Source organism: Cornus florida, unplaced genomic scaffold (assembly GCF_030987335.1).
Source record: "Cornus florida cultivar Cherokee Brave unplaced genomic scaffold, ASM3098733v1 CherokeeBrave_3.0.0_Hap2_Chr10, whole genome shotgun sequence".
In the NCBI taxonomy this organism is placed as follows: domain Eukaryota; kingdom Viridiplantae; phylum Streptophyta; class Magnoliopsida; order Cornales; family Cornaceae; genus Cornus; species Cornus florida.
In genome coordinates, this window is record NW_026775580.1 from 106,459,789 (window position 1) to 106,477,595 (window position 17,807).

A 17,807-nucleotide genomic window follows, 5' to 3' on the forward strand; every position below is an offset into this window, starting at 1 on the left:
CATAGGTACCATTTTTGTGCACATTTATCACTTTTTGTCATCAAGTATCACTTTTTTTGCACGCAGGTAATCACTTTTTGTGCACACATGTACCATATTTTTGTGCAGTACAAAAAGTGGTACATTTGTGCACAAAAAAGTGATTACCTATGTGCTCAAAAGTGGTGCTTTTTGGCAAGTCAATAGTGTTTTTTTTAAGTCCACGTCACATTTTTTCAAAACTATTAGACTTTTACTCTTTCAAATAATAAATATAGGTTATTAACAGTATTTATATGTAATAATCCCTAAATTTATTCATCTAGATTTAGATTTCAGTGATGAATAGTAATAGACAAAATTAGGAGTAAAATTGGTGCTCTATCGCATACTAGTATATTTTATTGTGATTAAGTTTCAGTTGAAAATTTTGATCTGAATTTATATTGATTAAGCTCGAATTAAGGTGTTCAAGAATTCAGACCAATCCAAACTAAAAAAAACAAAAAAAACTGTCCAAAATCTGGGTTTGATTTAATTTTTTCAAAATTATTTTGTAAATACTCAGTTATAAAAAATATTTGTTACAATTTTTTTCAGAGAATTAAATTATAACTTGAGAAAACAAAATATTGACCGGTCTTCAACTTGAGAACCACTTAAAACAAATAATATTTAAATTCTACAGAATCTCTGAAACTTATATAAATTATGTTGCTGTGCAGCATCCCAAGTGAGAGTGAAAAGCTTGTCATTTGTTAACCATATACAGATCAAAAAAAAAAAAAATGGCTAAGAAAGTAAATAAAATCTCTCATAGCAGACTTGAAGAAAGTAAGTAAACTCTCTTACAGTAGATTTCTCTGTTAAAACTGGCGATCATATATTCATTGTTGATGCAAAACATTTGCAGTGTTTGCAGTTGCAATAAGAATTTCAACTAACAGAAATAAAATTATTTGTAGTTTTCCTCCAGTGCTTCAAAATGGATTGCTACGTTCCTACAATGGTAGGTATAATAAAGAAGATACAGCTACAGCAAAGTACCCATGCAGCTGATGCTACAAGTGGGAGAGAATTTAAAGCTTGATGAATTGGAGAAAAAAACATATTTCTTATGGCATTAGTGCATTATGCTATATCATATGTGCATTCTACAGCTATACACACACACACACACACGCACACACACATATATATATATATATTTCAGAATCCATGTCCCTTGGAAATCATGTACTGGTTGAACTATGTGTCGGTTTCAAGAGGTTCTTCAAGAAAAAGAAAAAAAGAAAAAGAAAAACTGATTTTTACAAAGAAAACCTTTTTTCCTAAAACATGGGTACAAGTCTTTTTCTCTGTTCTTTATATTGAAGAGAACTACGTCAAGCAAAGAAGAATCTGCATCACTATTGCTGTAAACACTCAGCAACCACTTTCACATCATACTTTCAGCCAGAAAATGTTTTCCACAAAAACACATAGAGGTTTAAAAGAAAAAAAAAAAAAAAAAAAAAGTACTCTCATGCCAACAAAATGCTTCCACATCCAATCAAAAACCTTCATCACCATGCAGAGCAGGGTGTAGGATTGTACAGGCCTCAGCATGTCCAGAATCTAAATAGGCATGCATTTTATCTGGCTATTCTACATTTTGTAACATCCACATGGAGGGATCTCACTATTTAAAAGGCTTGTAAAGCTTTGTTCAAACTCACAGAACATTGGCAGTAGAATGAACTTCAACATTGTGCAGCCTAGCTAGAAAAAGGGATTCGGTGCAGTGCTGGATCTCTTTCCATCAACGAAAATATTATCTTGAGAGTGCAAAATCTAGCATACATCTTGGTTACCCTGAACAAAGTGTCCAACTTTCAGAATTTTCATTATACTCTTTTACGAATATAAACAAAATGTATATACAAAATTGTATTTTATATGCACGCGCGTACACACAGAGAGAGCAGACCTGTCAGACCAATCATTTTACTGAATAGGATTCATTTGGAAGGCTGGCAGCTCTGTCTTCTCCGACTTTCTCATCATTGACAGTGCTTCTAGAATGATAGTCGTGACTAATACTGTAGCAAGAATAAATCCATAACCTATCTTCCATGCATTTCCTGCACCTCCAATTTGGATCCCTAATACTATATTCACAGCTCCGAAGAAAAGGGCAATCCTTCCAAACCAGTGGTGATACCAGTTCCAATACCTGCGTATCTTGCTGTCCTTGTTGGGTCGTCCAAAGAATGCCAAGATCTGAATGTCAACTTTAATCAATAGTTACCTCCATATTTTAACATATTGAAAATCATGTCATCAAAGAAATAAAATTTAAGTATATGAATAAAAAAGTAGTCTTAAGAGACGCAATACTCAGCAGTGAAAGTTCTTGCCTTTGACAGTTTAGTCTTGATACGAGATTGTTTGAATGGTCTGTTAGCTGGCCACATTATGATAGTTCCAGTTAATTGTAACTTGAAATGGCTTTAGAAGTTCTTGTGGCCTACAACAACCAAAATCTTTTCCCAACTACTCGGAGTCGGCTACATATTCCTATTTTTCCAATCTGCTCTATCTAAAGTCATGGCCTTAGTCAAACCACATTTTATCATAATATCTTTTTTTTCTAACTCTACCCACTTTGGTCTTATGCTTCCCATAATATTACCCCTACCGTGGAATATGTCACCTTTTCTAACTGGTGCACTTAAAGGTCTTTTTATGCACATGTCCAAACCATCTTAACTGATTTTCTCTCGTTTTGTCTCCAATTGTGTGTTACTCCAACCATCTCACGAATGTGATCATTTTTAATCTTACTGCACATCCATCTCAACATTCGCATTTTTGCCACACTCATTTTATCCACGTGGTTTCCTAACTGTCCAACTTTCTATCCCATAACGTACAGATGATCAAATAGCTATTCTATAGAACTTTCCTTTCAATCTTAAATAAATCTTAAGTGTTTGTTTAAATGAACTTCATGTGTTCACATGGCCTTTTCTGGAACTTAGGTCTAACTCATTTTGCTGGAGATGGAATTCATGTCGAACTCTAAAGGAGAGAAAAAAAAAATAATAAATAACCATTATGTCCAAAATGAGAGCATGTCAATGTCACTGTAATACTAGAAGGCTATATTACACGAAGAATTACCAGACACGGGATCAACTAGGATGCTCTCTTGACCTATTTATTGGAAAGTGACTTAACAAAAAGTTTACAAAGACAGCCACTTTCAGTATTTTAGACTAGTGCAAATTTGTCATCAACAAAGTATCTATGTCAGGGAAGGTATCAACACTGTTGTTCTGCAAGCAAAACAGAAGCAAATGTATTCAACACTATTTTCAGTACCTAGTTACTAAAACAGACACAATAAACTTGCAGCTACTGATGTATTGAACTTTTTCCTTCTTATAGTTGGTGCTTTAACCAATCACAGAGATCAATAAGCTTCATGTATTTAGACTGGTAGTACACATACTGTTAATATAAAAACTAAATGAAGGCACAAACCTCACATTAGATAAGTGGATAAGATGATGAGATTAAATCAGATGAGGGACAAACCTGGAGAATACTAAGCACAAGAATAAAGATTCCAATGCCTCTGTGTGATAGATAATTGGCATGCAGCTTATCATAGAGTGATACACCAACTACAACGGCAGCAAGCCCCAATATAAATCCCACAAATTGAATGATTACATGAAGATAATACCAAAGGGGATCCCTATGCTTAAGGTATCTCGCAACAATTGCTCCAGAAGGAAGAATCAGACCCCATCCAAATAGGCCCAGTAATCCATGGGTCTTTTTCATGGGACCAATGGTATCAGGTGCGAGTCGTGCATTAGACACAGAACCTGAAAGGATAAAATACATATCAACTCAATAAAACCCCAATCCCAAGTATTTGGGAGAGAATGAACTATATATTAATCAAGGATTTTTCAGGGGAAAATTTGAAAAAAGAAATAGGTATTGACTGAAGAAATCAACTACATAAATAACTAATTATGAACATGAAAAGCAACTCAAGACTCGAAGGAAAAACATAAATAAATGTAACAGATTAATATTGACCAAGGAAAACAACATTCTTAAATCTGACTGGCCTTTTCGGTTTATTGCCAAAAGTCAGAACCCATCTATGGTGAGGGAAAGAAGAACAGAGGAGGAGGAAGACAAGACGGAGAATGCAGAGAAAATACTTATTATATATTTACTGAACAAGATCCAAAAGAGTTGTATACCTCCTAAAGAATGGGCAATAGTTTACATTGATTGCAGAATGTGGTATCATGTCATGATCTCAAAATTTGGTTTCATTCCCTAGATTTTCATGTGTTGATTAGTAGTATAACATTTACTATTACATCCTATCCAACATCTTGAGTCACTGATGGTGATGGGGCTAGCAGGAGAGGGTACTTGGACCAAGTGCAGTTGTTGTAAAATGAAAGTAATATGAAAGCAGGTAGTGATGGCAGGGGGATCTTTGCTTCAATTGGGCCAGAGTGAATGCCACCAAAAAAATAAAAAATGTGCCAGTGTATATACTGGCTTTAGAGTTTGGTGCTATGTTACAATCTGAAATGACTGAATGGGCTCAAATGAATGCAATATATTGGTCTTGAAACTTTAGACACATTGATTACATCTTTTATTTCGAGAAAGATATAGAAGTAATAATAAAAAATGAGAAAAGAGTGGATGTGCAGTAGTTTGCTGCACCAAATCTCTGCCGAAATCTGATATCTGACAAGGAATGGGTGGAAAAACCAACACAATCGAGGCTATTTGTTCATATTGTTGTTCTATAATGAACAACGGAAGTCTCTCATGAGACTATAAAATGAAATGAAGAGTGTCTGCATAAAGTAGCCTCAATGGAGATGAACGTACCTGCAGAGAAGTCGAATATGAAGCTTGTTTTGTCATCATGTTTGTATAGGTGGTGGTGCTTTGTTGGATATCTACTCCCAAAAGCCAATAAAATTGGTTGGCGAGAAAGACGAGCAGCAAAGTGCAGCTGAAATCCCAAGTAAATTATGGCTCCGCGAAGCACCACAACTGCTGGAATATTAGTGATCGGCAATTCGCCCCTTCCTGGTATAACTTCTGAGGGTTCAAACCCCTGGAGGTAGTACCTTCTGACTCTTGCTTCACCTTCTTTATTAATCCATCCCACTATAGCACTGGAATTAATCATCATCCCATTTTTTGAAAACCCCATTCCAACCCATCCAATGGTATATACAGCAGATAACAGAATAGTCACAACATGATCTTCAGTCTGGGAGTACTGCAACAGTAAATAAGAATATATTCAGGGAAAAAGGTGACTCGGGTAACACAGTGATCTGAAAAACAGAATTGTCATTTTCCTTTTATTTCTACACCTTTTTTTTTTTCTCCTTTGGCCCAAATGACAAAATCATATCAGAGCCAATTTCGATTATAAATTAATATGTGATCCATCAATCATATGATCCACCATTCATCAATAAGATGTTTCTGAGTTAAGTCTATTAACTCCAAAAAATATGGAATTTTTCTCTCTCTATTGCAAAAACAATTATCAATTACAAATACATTCTGAGCTCTAAATTCCAAACTCATTTTCTTTTTCCATATTAAATTTATCAATTTACAAGTTTCATCCATTCTTGTGCCGTTTCAATTAGAGGGCCACTTTAGGTGTTAATTTTTGCATATATACACAATTCACACACATATATACGCATATATAGTGATAGCCAAGAATAATCAAGAAAATTGCAGAACCAGATCAAACCTACCTGTATAACAAAGGTATTCCAAACAGGTTTACAGATCACATTCGACAAATTACTGTACGGAAACGGAAGAAATGTAGTGAGATCGACATTGCAACGGGACACAGTTTCAAGATCACCATCATCCACCGCAGCTGAAACCTTCGGTCCCAGAAGAAAAACCAGAACGGTGAGAAATGATAACACACGGCTCAGTGACGAAACCCTAGGTCTCGAATACTCCATTGGAAGAGAATAGAAGAATTTGGGGTTTGAAAATCAAGATCAAAAAGAACGCGACGGGCATTTTGTTCTTTTTGGGTTGGTGAGAGGTGTGAGGGGTGAGAATTCTTCAGTCTGAAGATTGAGTGATTGACAGGTAGTGGTGTTGGTGATGGCGGTGGTTGAGGCTGGCGGGTAATCATCGTTCGCGCCAATTCCTTCAACAAACAGCAATACTAATAACCGTGTTTGTCTATATCCTAACTAATAGATTATTTTAAATTTATTGAATTTATTTACGATAGTGTCGTTTTTGAAAAAGACATTACAGCTATATAAAAGAAGTAACGTGGATTGTTCTTTTTCCAGTTGATTTCATCAGTTGGACAGGTCACCTTCTTACACCTGGTCAAATTATTTTATTATTATTTTTATTTTTTTTCTTAAAACAATACTGTACTATAAAAAAAACATTTTTGTAATGTTTAACAAAATATGTTAAGGTCAAATTCCGTGTTAATTAAGAATTTATTTTTATTTTTTATTATTATTATTTTTATATAACGGATGGTAGTGTGAGATCTCTAGAGTATCTCATAATTAGCACATGTTTGTGGAATAGCCTCTCAAGGAATTTAAGATGCAAGTAAAAAGTTTACTCATTGGGCTTGAAACTTTGTAAATCAGAATTTTTTTTTTTTTTTTGGTCATGTAAGAAGAAAACGAATAAATAAATAATTGGCAAATACATATATGCAGCCAAATGAAGATACATAAAACTCACTAGAATAATTGGTTGCCTTTGTTGCCAGAAGAAATAATAATAATAATAATAATAATAATAATAATGAGATTTAATAGTTACAAATTCTTAGCAAATGGCAGAAAATAAAGAAAATGAAATGATAGATGAGAGAGAAAAGAAAAGAATAGATAATATTCTTATTTGAATAAAACAGATGGTAGAAAAGAAAAAATAATAATAATAAAATTACTATTTTACCTTTTTGTATCTAACCTAAATAAAATGGCTTGTTTTCAAGCACAATTAATTTGCTGCCTCTAGCAGTTCAATCCTCCGCCACTCTCTGTTTCTTTCTTTCATCCAATCCGATGGTATGCGTCTCCTCCCCTCTCTTGTGGCGTTAGTTTCTCTCTCTAGAACACCCACCCTCTCTCATCTCTCTCTAGAATATATATGTATTGTGAATGAATTGTGATTGATGCCGTGGTGTGATGATGGTTTTGTGGAATATACAGAAGTGGAGCACGGGAAAGCAGACGGAGAAGGCGAACAACATGGGAAAGGCTACTTTTGTCATAATAAAAGTGCCATTTAGCTTAGTTTCCTTTCCCTCCAAATCTTGTCAATTTTGGAAAGATACAATATAAGGGATTTGGAGGGATAGTTATCCCTCCAAATCCTTCCCAAACCTTGTTTTTTCTACTTAATTTCTCTCATTCAAACACAATATACACTACCCTTCCCTTTCTTTTCTCTCCAAAAGCCTAAAGAAGTTGTTTTGGCAAAGCTGCGAGTGAACTTCGCTGAAAAGGAACAAGCTGCTCGCTAACAGTTCGAATTTTGTTCATTACACAAGCCAAGTTTGAATTTTGTTCATTACACAAGCCAAGTTGAAAGATTTCAACTTGGGATTAAATTAGGGTATTACACAGGAACCTAATTGCTAGAGTGCTCAGGTGGTGCCAGTATTAGCTTAGTTTGCCAGGATTAAAAATAAAAAAACAAATAAATAAATAAAACAGTGGCATGGCTTGAGAGTTAAGGATGATAGTCCCTGTAAATTAAAAAAGTCTGCAGTTTCTGATGGGCCATCTCTCGTCAATGAGCGAGAAGCCATCACTAACAAAGGGATTTAAACAAATAAATTATCAACCGGTGGGTCATATTATAGATGGGATGAATTTATGACAGCCCAACTAATAAGAAGCAAAAATGGTTTAAACATAACTTCAAGCATCATGAGTATGCATGAAAATGTATGTTTCAATAATTGGCAGCAAGTACATACAATTTGAAGTGAAAAAGAAAAACAGAAAACAAAGGAATTAGAATAAACATATCATATTTCATATGTCAATCGATTAGAAGAAATAATAGTAGTAATTGGTCTCCAACAAGTTTTCTGTGATCAGAGGGCAAAACCATGCCTTTGAATTGCAGATGTAGCAAAAAGTTTTCTTTCCTTCGTTGCAGTACGAAGTTACCAACTCAGATGAGTCTAAAAGTCGGGCAAGAGCACGAACACGTTGAGCAGAGAAACTGTGTCTAAATTCACCTCCAAAGACCATTACTGCGCCACGGGGGAGGTCTACAAATCTCTATCACTATGGCTGTCTTGAACATGAACCAATTGTACAAGCAAACTTGCCAACCAACTTCTGATTTATAAGGAGTAGCGACCTCCATGCCACACTGATCTCTATCAAATATCTGATAAATGTTTGGTCACAAAGCTCATATTCTGATTATTAAAAGCCGGTCCGAGGTAGCAGATATAATCTTGGGCACGACAAATTTTGTCCGGTGATCAATAACAGTGTACAAGTTTACCGTGAGGTTGGTCCTCCAGGAAAAGTAACACGAACAACAAATTAAACCTTCTCTTCCAGCACAACTTTAGAACCCTCCATGTAGCAAACACAATGCAATGACACTTGATGAAGTAAAAACCTTTAATTGAGGGGTGATGGTACATTTAATCCTTCTGTGGTTTCACAGGACACACTAATTACATCTCCCAGTGACAATGCTGAGCATTATTGACTGCTTTCCAAGATGTAGATTTTTAGAAAAAAAAATCCACTTCTTTCATTCAACAACTAGCATATCAAAAGACGATATTAGTTCTGCTGCTGTGAAACAAGCCTAATGAGATTTAGGCAACCTGAAAATATGTTCCTCGCCACTCTTCTCATCGACCTTGACAACCCATTTGCTTTTATTCCTCTTCACTGAACCACCTTTTTTCTCTGTTCTATGAAGACTTCCGCCTCGATCTCTTTTCCCTAAGTCGGCACTCCTCCCAATCATAGTCACTTCCATGCCTTCCCCTATTGGATGCTTCATCGACCTCACTTCAACCTTATTTTCCATTCCTTCCAAATGGCCTCCCAACCCTTTTCTCCCTTTCATCAAATTGTTTGCCACAACCACTGATCTTCTAGGATTAACATCCAGCAACTTTAACAATCTCGGGTAGTTGTCAGTTTTGCAATCAACAAGCGAGAAATCAATGTTTTCATAATTTGGCAATAGCTCAACAGGATCTCCAGTTATAAATTCTACCACGTCATTTAGACCCAAATCTTCAATTACTTTCTGCGATTTGTCTACCGTTGGTTCTGGGAGAATACACACAAGCTTGCCTCCAGTTTGTCGAGCTGCTGCTGCTAAGGCTATTGTTGATGGGGACACCTCGGATGTAACTTCCACAATGAGTTTTGAGCGCATCCCCGCTGCCAAGGCTGATATGAACTCATTGGTCTCAGGCTCTGGTGTTGGGGATGAGTTGCATTGCTCTTTCTGCTCATTACACTGCATGGATAGTACAGAATAAAGTTAGCAAATCTCCATTGAAGTCATTCCCTGCAGAGGTTGTGTTTGGAGGCAAAAACAAGTCAATAGAAAGAATACTATTATTTTAAGCTTGCAATAGTGTAATAGCACCAAGCAATCAGCTCTAGTTAATTAACATTTTTATCTTTTTTATTTTACCCGATAAATCTCTAGTTAATTAACATATAAAAATCTAAATGTTGGAAATTCCTCCAAAAAGGAAATTTCATTGAGAAGCACAGGACAAAGTCGAGAGACTCGAGCGATGAAAAATCAATGTCACAATTATATATGTAGACTATGAATTGTGTTAATATATGTACATATAAATGTGTGAAATTTTAGATGTAGCTGCTTATGATTGAGTTAGTCCTATGAAGCAAGGATACAGATACAAAACAGTACGCATATAAATAAAAAAATCTTTAAAAAAAAAAAAAAAAGGATATGGAAGCGACAGTACATGTATAAAAAATTAAAACATGTATGTATCTATCAATAATTAAAACAAAAATTGCTTTGACACGTTATATGCACATATATTGTATATGATTTAACAAATGATTTTTTTTTTTTATTTATTTATTATTTAAAAAAAAAACGATTACAGAAAAATTATACCAAACAAGATATTTAACCTTTTTTTTATATACTTAGGATATAAAAATTACACTAAAAAGATGAGTTAAATTAGATACGATGTATTCCCATTATATCTCAATTCTTCTTCTATAAGAAAGGTTTCCATAACAATTGTACTTCGATGCCATACAAAAAATGCTGCATTTTAATGTTCAACATGTGCCAAACATGTATCCTGGAATATGTGAAAAATATTATATACGGTCCAAATTAATTTCTTTTCTCAAAGTATAGTATCAGAGAACAATTCACCACAAAAGGCAGAAACCTTCAATTGTAATAAAGCGAAACAAAAAAACTTGAAATCAATCAATCATCATAATACCTTCAATTATAATAAAGCAAAACAAAAAATCTTGAAAACCCTACAATCAATCTTCGTAATATCTCATTTATAATAAAGCAAAAAAAAAAAAAAAAAAAAAAAAAAACCCGACAACCCTTCAATCAATCATCGAAATACCTTCAATTATAAAAACCAAAACAAAAAAACCCCTGAAAACCCTTGAATAAATCATCGAAATACCTTCAATAAAAAAAAAAAAAAAACCCTATCCTTCAATCCTTCAATCAATCTTGATAATCTTTTGTTTTGTTCGCGTAAACAGACACATATACATAAACAGAATGAAATATGAAACCAACAGATACATACCAATTTGAGAGTATCAAGATAAGCAATTGTAGCAGATTTTTGAGACCATTCCATGCTCATATTGAAGCCCAGATTGTAACTAAGTGATGTGCAGAAAAATTGTAAATAGAAATTGAAAAATATGGTTCGGTAAAGCAGAGAGAGAGAGAGAGAGAGTGTGTGTTGTTAGGTTAATTGTTTTTTCGCAATCTCTATTATATAAATGGAGGTGGTGAGGACTAGTTCAAACCGTGGCCGATTATAACGGATACAGAGTTGCCAGTGAGGAAATTTACTTTTATTTAGGCAATTGTAGGGTAATATACTACTTTCTTTAACCTATTACAGTTCTTTACTCTGCTAATTTAGTTGAAATAAACAATAAAATATAACTGGAATTGCTTTTTACTACTATATTATAAAAACAATAAAAATATGAAGAAAAATAAAAATTGTGAAAATTTTTAATTCTAGAAGATTTGAAGGACAGTCACGCTAATCTCTTACGGAGTAATTTTTATCGGATGAGACCAATTTCGGCCACTTGGAGTCTGCCCTTTTCTGGCAATTGTCAAAATATATCTCTTAAATTAAAAATTATTGTTAAATTTTTTTTTAATGTTTTAATTCTTATCAGATGAGATCAGTTTCCTTTCCTGACCGTGTCTGATGGTATAGTATTTCCATTCTAAAACAGAAAGGGAGAGATTCGAGCTCAATTGTAGGTAAAAAGTGTATGTGAATGAATATGTGTTTCTTGTAATGAAAATAAAAATTTTAATAAAAAATTATATATATATATATTATTTCGATTTTTTTTAAAAAAATTAAAACTATTAATTCGTAGTGGCATTTAGTCTAGTTTGATTTACCAAGGAAAAAAAGAAAAGAAAAGAAAAGAAAAAAAATTAAAGATGAAAGAGAAAGGATTTGAATGAAAGGTTTTTAGGTTGTGTTTGGTTGAATATAATTGGAATTTTAAAATTAAAATTTGTAGAATGGGAGAAAAATAACTCACTAAATTGAACCAATTTTATTTTATTTTATTTTATTTATTTATTATTATTATTTTTTTGCATAATACCCTTCTTACATCCCAAATTCTTACTTACCAAGAAAAAAAAAAAAAAGGAGGGTGGAGGTATTTTCACCTCAGTTTTTCAAGGACTCATAATTGTAGCCTATTGTATATTATCAATAAAATCTCTGCTATTCAAAAAATATATAATATTATATAATCTTAAAATTGGATTTATTAATTTAAATGTAAGTTTTAACAATGGTTAGATTATTTTGTTTTTGTGTCTGGAAGCTCATTTTCGAGCCTTCCACCATCCATTTCCCCTCTAACCTCTACCCTTAACATTCTTACTATATATTTCAAGTAATTAGATGCAAAGCCCTTATTGAAAAATATATGTGAATAAGAATTGAATTGCATAATAAAATGTCTTGTGTAAATCAAACTTAATATCCGTTAGATCTTCGAATTCAACTTCAGTAGCCCAATAGTTTATGTAATTAAAGTCAAATATTTTATTAGCTAGACTGTTATCAGTCATATATACTCCCATGCCTAACTTTCAAGTTTCTTTAGCGTATAAAATTCACTCCCAAATTTCTGTATTGTTTCCTCGTCCCTTACCTCTAGAGGCGGGCCTAATCCGAGCAACTTGAGTTTTGAGATTATGAGATTGAGTTTAAATTTTTTAAAACTCGTATTTATTTCAGACGAAATTTAAACAAAGGTTTTATAATTCTGAATAACCCGAAATACAAGAAAGTATATAATTTATATAATTTTTGTTTTATAGGTATTTTTATGTAAATTAAAGTTATAAGGAGATAATTTTATATTTTAAAAAGACATTTTGGAACTTGTTATTTTTGTCCCATTATATGAGTAGTAGTGTATGTGACTATATACTTCATATTTTTTTTACTTCTTTTTTTTTTTTTTTTTTTTTGTTAATATTTATTTATATTAAAATTTAGAATCACTCGAAAAACCTACGAAACCCTTACAATATAAGCACGGAAAGAGATGTGATGGATTTCGCGGGGCAATTGTTGAGCCCAGAGTGGACCAATTAGTCAAAGCATTCACTAGGCCACTAGGGGTTCATTCCTAAAGCCCAACAAAAACTAAACCCAGAAAGTTATCAATTCCTATGCAAGGATTTCAGGTTGATTCAAGTCGGTTTTAACTTCCCTTGGCAAATTAGCTACAAAAACATTTTTTTTCGTAGTGGAGTACTAGGACAGTTGCGCAAGCGACTATCTATTTATAGTGACATATCTAATTAGTTAAAATATCAATTATAAAAGACATAATTAACGTATCTTTCCTATTTTTATAGAAATTTAAAACATAAACTTTCAGGATAAAATTATCCATTAAAATTCTTTTATTTTTTCACTAGTGCCATCATGCATGTGTTAGGTTAGACACATAAATTTTAACTTGTATCATGTTAATAATAATAATAATAATAATAATAAATTATTATATAGTCTCGAGAATATTGAGCCCAATCAATTACTAACAACAATCATGTTAGCCGCAATTGCTTGTGTGATTGGCAAAAGACCATGTAATAAGTTCCTTGAAAATGCACCATGATCCACCTTCCAAACGTATTAGAGATCTTGGAAGTTGGAATAGTATCGTGTCAATGCCATGCAGGAAATTAATTGATTAGACAAAACACATTGGAGATATATATATATATAGGTAGAGATTTATATGATGAAATGATGTATAATCACAATGAATCATCAATAATACATTTCAGAATATATAACCTATCAAGGAAATCTATGGAAAACAATTCCTGATCTCCTGATACATATATACATCCCAAAATCCTTAAAAAGAAAGAAACAATAAAAAGGTTCCTCTTATTGAGAAACACAACCCACTCCCTCTCAGTCAGGGTTACATTAAGTAATAGAGATATACATATTATATATGTAGATATGAGCATGAATGAAATATCCTAATCACCCCCCGTAATTAATATTTCCTCATGAACGATTCAATGTTGGTAGTGATTAAATGGGATCTCGCCCGGGTAATTTCCCGGTGGACCATAGTTGCAGGTAGTGAAAGTGTCGCCGTTGTCACACTGGACACGGGCGCATCCCAAGTGCTCGGTGTCTCTCCACACAATCTGCGTGTAGTGACCGCACATTTTCCCGGGCTGGCACTGGTTGGTGCCCTTGTTATAGAACCTGTGTTCCCTCACCCACATCTTCACTGCATCACCTGCTGTCCATTGGTTTCCTCCACCCCAGAAGAGGTTCTCGCCAAATGGACCGTTCGAGTGCACCATATTGCAGTCTCCCTTGCGCTTTTCAGCGTAATTACGAGCGTATGTTTCTAATTGCTCGTCCCAGGTAAGTGGGTCTTCGCCCGCGTGTTGTCTCACCTGTCGAAGAATATAAATATTAAAGTTACATCTAGTTTTGTCATCTTAATTATAACAAAAGAGAATGCATGTTAGAGAATATAAATAATAATAAAAGTTTGTGTTACCTGGTTGTGGAGATCTAGGAATTCTTTTTTCTCGGCCTCGGGGTCGACATGGTCGGAAATGGCGATAACAAATAGATGAGATAATACAATGAAAGCGAATATGGTTTGGGATTTGGGGGATTTCATTGTTGCTCTTTATTGGAAATGGGGTTTGTCACAGAGAGTGAGAGAGAGAGGGAGAGGGAAGACAGAGAGAAAGGGAGTGGGGGATGGGGTTGAAGGAGGATTGGGTTGGGGGGGAGTTATGTAGGGGAGTTTGTTATGGCACGAATTTATGGGACTGCCACAAAATTTGATGACTTCTCTCCCCTCCAAAGATAGAAAATGGAAAATACTTGCGTTATTAACTTATTTATTTAATTAGTGAATTAAGCATGTTGAATTTAACTAACTAACTAATTTCCAAATCTGTAAACTTGCTAAAGATAGTAGTTAAACAGACTTTTTCTATATATACGTGTTCTTCATCTACCGAAGTTGTGGGACGGCCACAAAATCTCCCCCTCTAAAATAGTGAATATGCATTATGTTGAATGGTATTTTCTGTTGGTTTTATTTCTTCTTATATTAAATTAATCATTAAGTATCCGTACGGAAAATTGTTAAATTAAATTAGTTCTTATATAATTTAATTAAGCACGAATTATATTTGTAATATCATTAATTTGCAAAACCAAAAAGTAGACTGAATGACAAGTACTGAGCGATAAATATTAATTTTCCTTTCCTTGGCCAAAAAAAATTCACGGACCAAAATGTTTGTAAGGAATATATATATATAAATATTAATTGCTTTACATTTTAGGGGAAAGAGAATATATATATATATATATATTCTCTTTCCCCTAAAATGTAAAGCAATCCTTTCAAATGTTATCAGCTTATAAACTCTATTAAAAAAGGTAATTGAAGAACTCATCTGTCATAACAACTAACAAGAGATGCTGTAAAAATGAAGAGCATACCCGTGCGTGATGTATTGGTTAGATGATTTCTCTCTCGGGTCGAGAGTTGCTTCATTAGTGCCCGCAACACATAATAATAATGTCAACTTGATAAGGGGGTGATACATCCAACCAATTGATACCGTGCAAGTTTATGAATGTATGTATAATTTATATAGATAAAAGTTCTAATTAAGGAGAACATGCATCTAGATATTATCAAAATAAATAATTTTTATTTATTTATTATGAGGCCATTTCATCAAACCACGAAATTCACATGATTCTATTTAATAAAAACAAACTGTGCCCATGTGTTTGAAGTTTGAACCCAAAACATAACCATTTATAATTTATTGATGCTATATTAGATTGACTTGGCCCCTTCAAATTGAAATTGAAGAAAATTCATTTTAAAATTTTAAATAAATTTAATCCAATTTCAAATCCAAGCCTTTCTGTGCGCCCAAATGCGAGATAAGAATAATTACAACCCAACAACAGGAGGCAATGTAAGCTTTTGGATGCCCACAAAAAGAAATTTCGTCCCAGGAATGATTGAATGGTTATTTTTTGCTGATTTTATTTTTTCTTATATTAAATTAATCATTAAGTAATCCGAAGAGAGTAAAACAAAAATTTATTAAATTAAATTAGTCCTTACATAATTTGATGAAGCACGAATTAGATTTGGAATATCATTACTTTGCAAAACCAAAAATTAGGCCAAATGACAAGTACTGAGCAATAATTATTAATTTATTTTTCTTAGTAAAATCCAAAAAAAAAAAAAAAAAATCATCGACCAAAATCTACGAACAAGTACAACGTCGAACATATGACCTTTATGCTTGCAAAGCCATTTTTGTCCCCTGGATTATAAAGCAATCATTTCAAAAGTTATTATGTATATAACTCTATTATGTATATTATGTATATACCGCCACCTCTCGCCTCCCGGATGATCCTCGCTCTAGGGCTTCCCCTGAGCCTTTGTGGGAAACAATTACCAGTTACAACTTACAGGTCGTTGCAATGAAATTTGTTGGGCCAATGAGATATGTTGTCTGGGCCATGGAACCTCTATTGTTTTGTCGGCCCATTCACTATGGGTTAAAGTTTTGGTGGGCTTGCCCACTTCATTCAGCTAAAAGTACTTTGTTCATATTTATACAACTTGTTTAACCTTCCAAAAAGAAAAAAAACTCCATTAAAAAGCTAGTTGTAGAGCATACCAAAGAACTACCTCTATGCTCTCAAATATGTATTTTGTAATAGGCTAATTTTAGTGTCATGCATTCAAATTGTAATTTACTATTTATCTTGAGTTTCGATAATGGAAGCAGTATTGTACGTGTATAAATACTTTGATAACATCATTTATAGAATGGGTTTTGATTCTATACCACTTTGATCCTTAAGATTAAGGATGGCAATTTCTACCAGCTTGGCGGGTTTCTGCCCTGCCCCATCCCTAATAAGACAGATTTGGTAGCCTATTAAATGAGTTTGGGGTGGGTATGATAAAATAATTGAAAATTCGAAATGAATTTGCGGTGGGGACTAATTTAGTGATGAATCCGCCCCATCCCTATTATATGCATACCTTTTAAAATTTTATGTATACATAAAATATATATTTAATATTGTTAAGAACCTTCTTACTTTGTTGGAATTGTTAATTAATATATTGATATTCACTATTTAGTAATTTAAAAGTTGGGTCAAATTGTTTATCAGCCCAATTTGAGCATATCGGGTTGGTTTTTTTGTTACTAAATAATAAAACTGGCAAAACCCGCCCTGTCCCATAATTAAATGGAGTACGCAGAATGAAGTCAGTATTTTGTCTGTCAAAGTAAGAGCAGGGTAGTATACGAATTACAAACTCGTTACGAAGTAAGGGCAAAATTGATATAACAAATTTTCTAACGGAGCAAAGTAGGGATTAGCCAAACCTGCCACAACTGCGTCTGTTGCCATCCCTACTTAAGATATGGCCCGCCCAAATGAGTTTACTAAACTTAATGGCTAATGATCATTACAATAAGGAATCCTAATTGTTCATCTCTCTTTATAACTAAATAAATTATTACAGTATAACATATAAATTTTATTAGAAACAACTTACAAGTAGGGATGGTAATTTATCCTGTCTCGCCCTTAATGACATGAGGATAGTTATTGGGCTTAGGCCGACAATAAAAAAATGCATAAACGGGATGGGCACGTGTTCACTTATCTTCCAATGGTTTTGAAAAATTAACCCGTCCTGAGTATGGAGCAAGTATGGAATTCTCATTTATTAAATATGGCGGGTACGAATTTAAACAAATCCGTGCCATACCCACCTCATTGCCATCCCTACTTACATATTAGTGTGGAGTCCGAACTAGGGAAAAAAAAAAAGGGACCAAACTACTGGGCGGGCTTATGTATGAGCTGGGCCAAAGGCGAACCCTATACCCAGACTCTA

General features: G+C 33.7%; 3 protein-coding genes across 3 annotated transcripts; all 3 read right to left on the reverse strand.

Moving 5' to 3' along the window:
* Positions 1-1,391: 1,391 nt before the first annotated feature.
* LOC132276779 (cytochrome b561 and DOMON domain-containing protein At3g61750) lies at positions 1,392-6,202 on the reverse strand. The gene is made up of 5 exons (XM_059778385.1): positions 5,796-6,202; positions 4,900-5,299; positions 3,562-3,857; positions 1,949-2,241; positions 1,392-1,833 (listed from the first exon to the last, which is right to left on the reverse strand). The coding sequence occupies exons 1-4, from the start codon at positions 6,015-6,017 to the stop codon at positions 1,966-1,968; spliced, it is 1,194 nt and encodes a 397-aa protein (XP_059634368.1). The 5' UTR covers positions 6,018-6,202; the 3' UTR covers positions 1,392-1,833; positions 1,949-1,965.
* Positions 6,203-7,981: 1,779 nt separating this feature from the next.
* On the reverse strand, positions 7,982-11,122 carry LOC132276780 (uncharacterized). The gene is made up of 2 exons (XM_059778386.1): positions 10,871-11,122; positions 7,982-9,552 (listed from the first exon to the last, which is right to left on the reverse strand). The coding sequence occupies exons 1-2, from the start codon at positions 10,928-10,930 to the stop codon at positions 8,884-8,886; spliced, it is 729 nt and encodes a 242-aa protein (XP_059634369.1). The 5' UTR covers positions 10,931-11,122; the 3' UTR covers positions 7,982-8,883.
* Positions 11,123-13,590: 2,468 nt separating this feature from the next.
* Positions 13,591-14,594, reverse strand: LOC132279711 (pathogenesis-related protein 1C-like). The gene is made up of 2 exons (XM_059781741.1): positions 14,388-14,594; positions 13,591-14,280 (listed from the first exon to the last, which is right to left on the reverse strand). The coding sequence occupies exons 1-2, from the start codon at positions 14,511-14,513 to the stop codon at positions 13,888-13,890; spliced, it is 519 nt and encodes a 172-aa protein (XP_059637724.1). The 5' UTR covers positions 14,514-14,594; the 3' UTR covers positions 13,591-13,887.
* Positions 14,595-17,807: the final 3,213 nt, after the last annotated feature.

Bases quoted from the DNA above. Each gene is read 5' to 3' on its own strand.
- LOC132279711 (XM_059781741.1), bottom strand. From the start codon at position 14,513: ATGAAATCCCCCAAATCCCAAACCATATTCGCTTTCATTGTATTATCT. The intron at 14,281-14,387 runs GTAACACAAACT...ATTCTTCGACAG, and splicing joins TCCTAGATCTCCACAACCAG to GTGAGACAACACGCGGGCGA.
- LOC132276779 (XM_059778385.1), bottom strand. From the start codon at position 6,017: ATGGAGTATTCGAGACCTAGGGTTTCGTCACTGAGCCGTGTGTTATCA. The intron at 5,300-5,795 runs GTAGGTTTGATC...TTACTGTTGCAG, and splicing joins GGAATACCTTTGTTATACAG to TACTCCCAGACTGAAGATCA. The intron at 3,858-4,899 runs GTACGTTCATCT...TTATCCTTTCAG, and splicing joins CATATTCGACTTCTCTGCAG to GTTCTGTGTCTAATGCACGA.
- LOC132276780 (XM_059778386.1), bottom strand. From the start codon at position 10,930: ATGAGCATGGAATGGTCTCAAAAATCTGCTACAATTGCTTATCTTGAT. The intron at 9,553-10,870 runs GTATGTATCTGT...CTATCCATGCAG, and splicing joins ATCTTGATACTCTCAAATTG to TGTAATGAGCAGAAAGAGCA.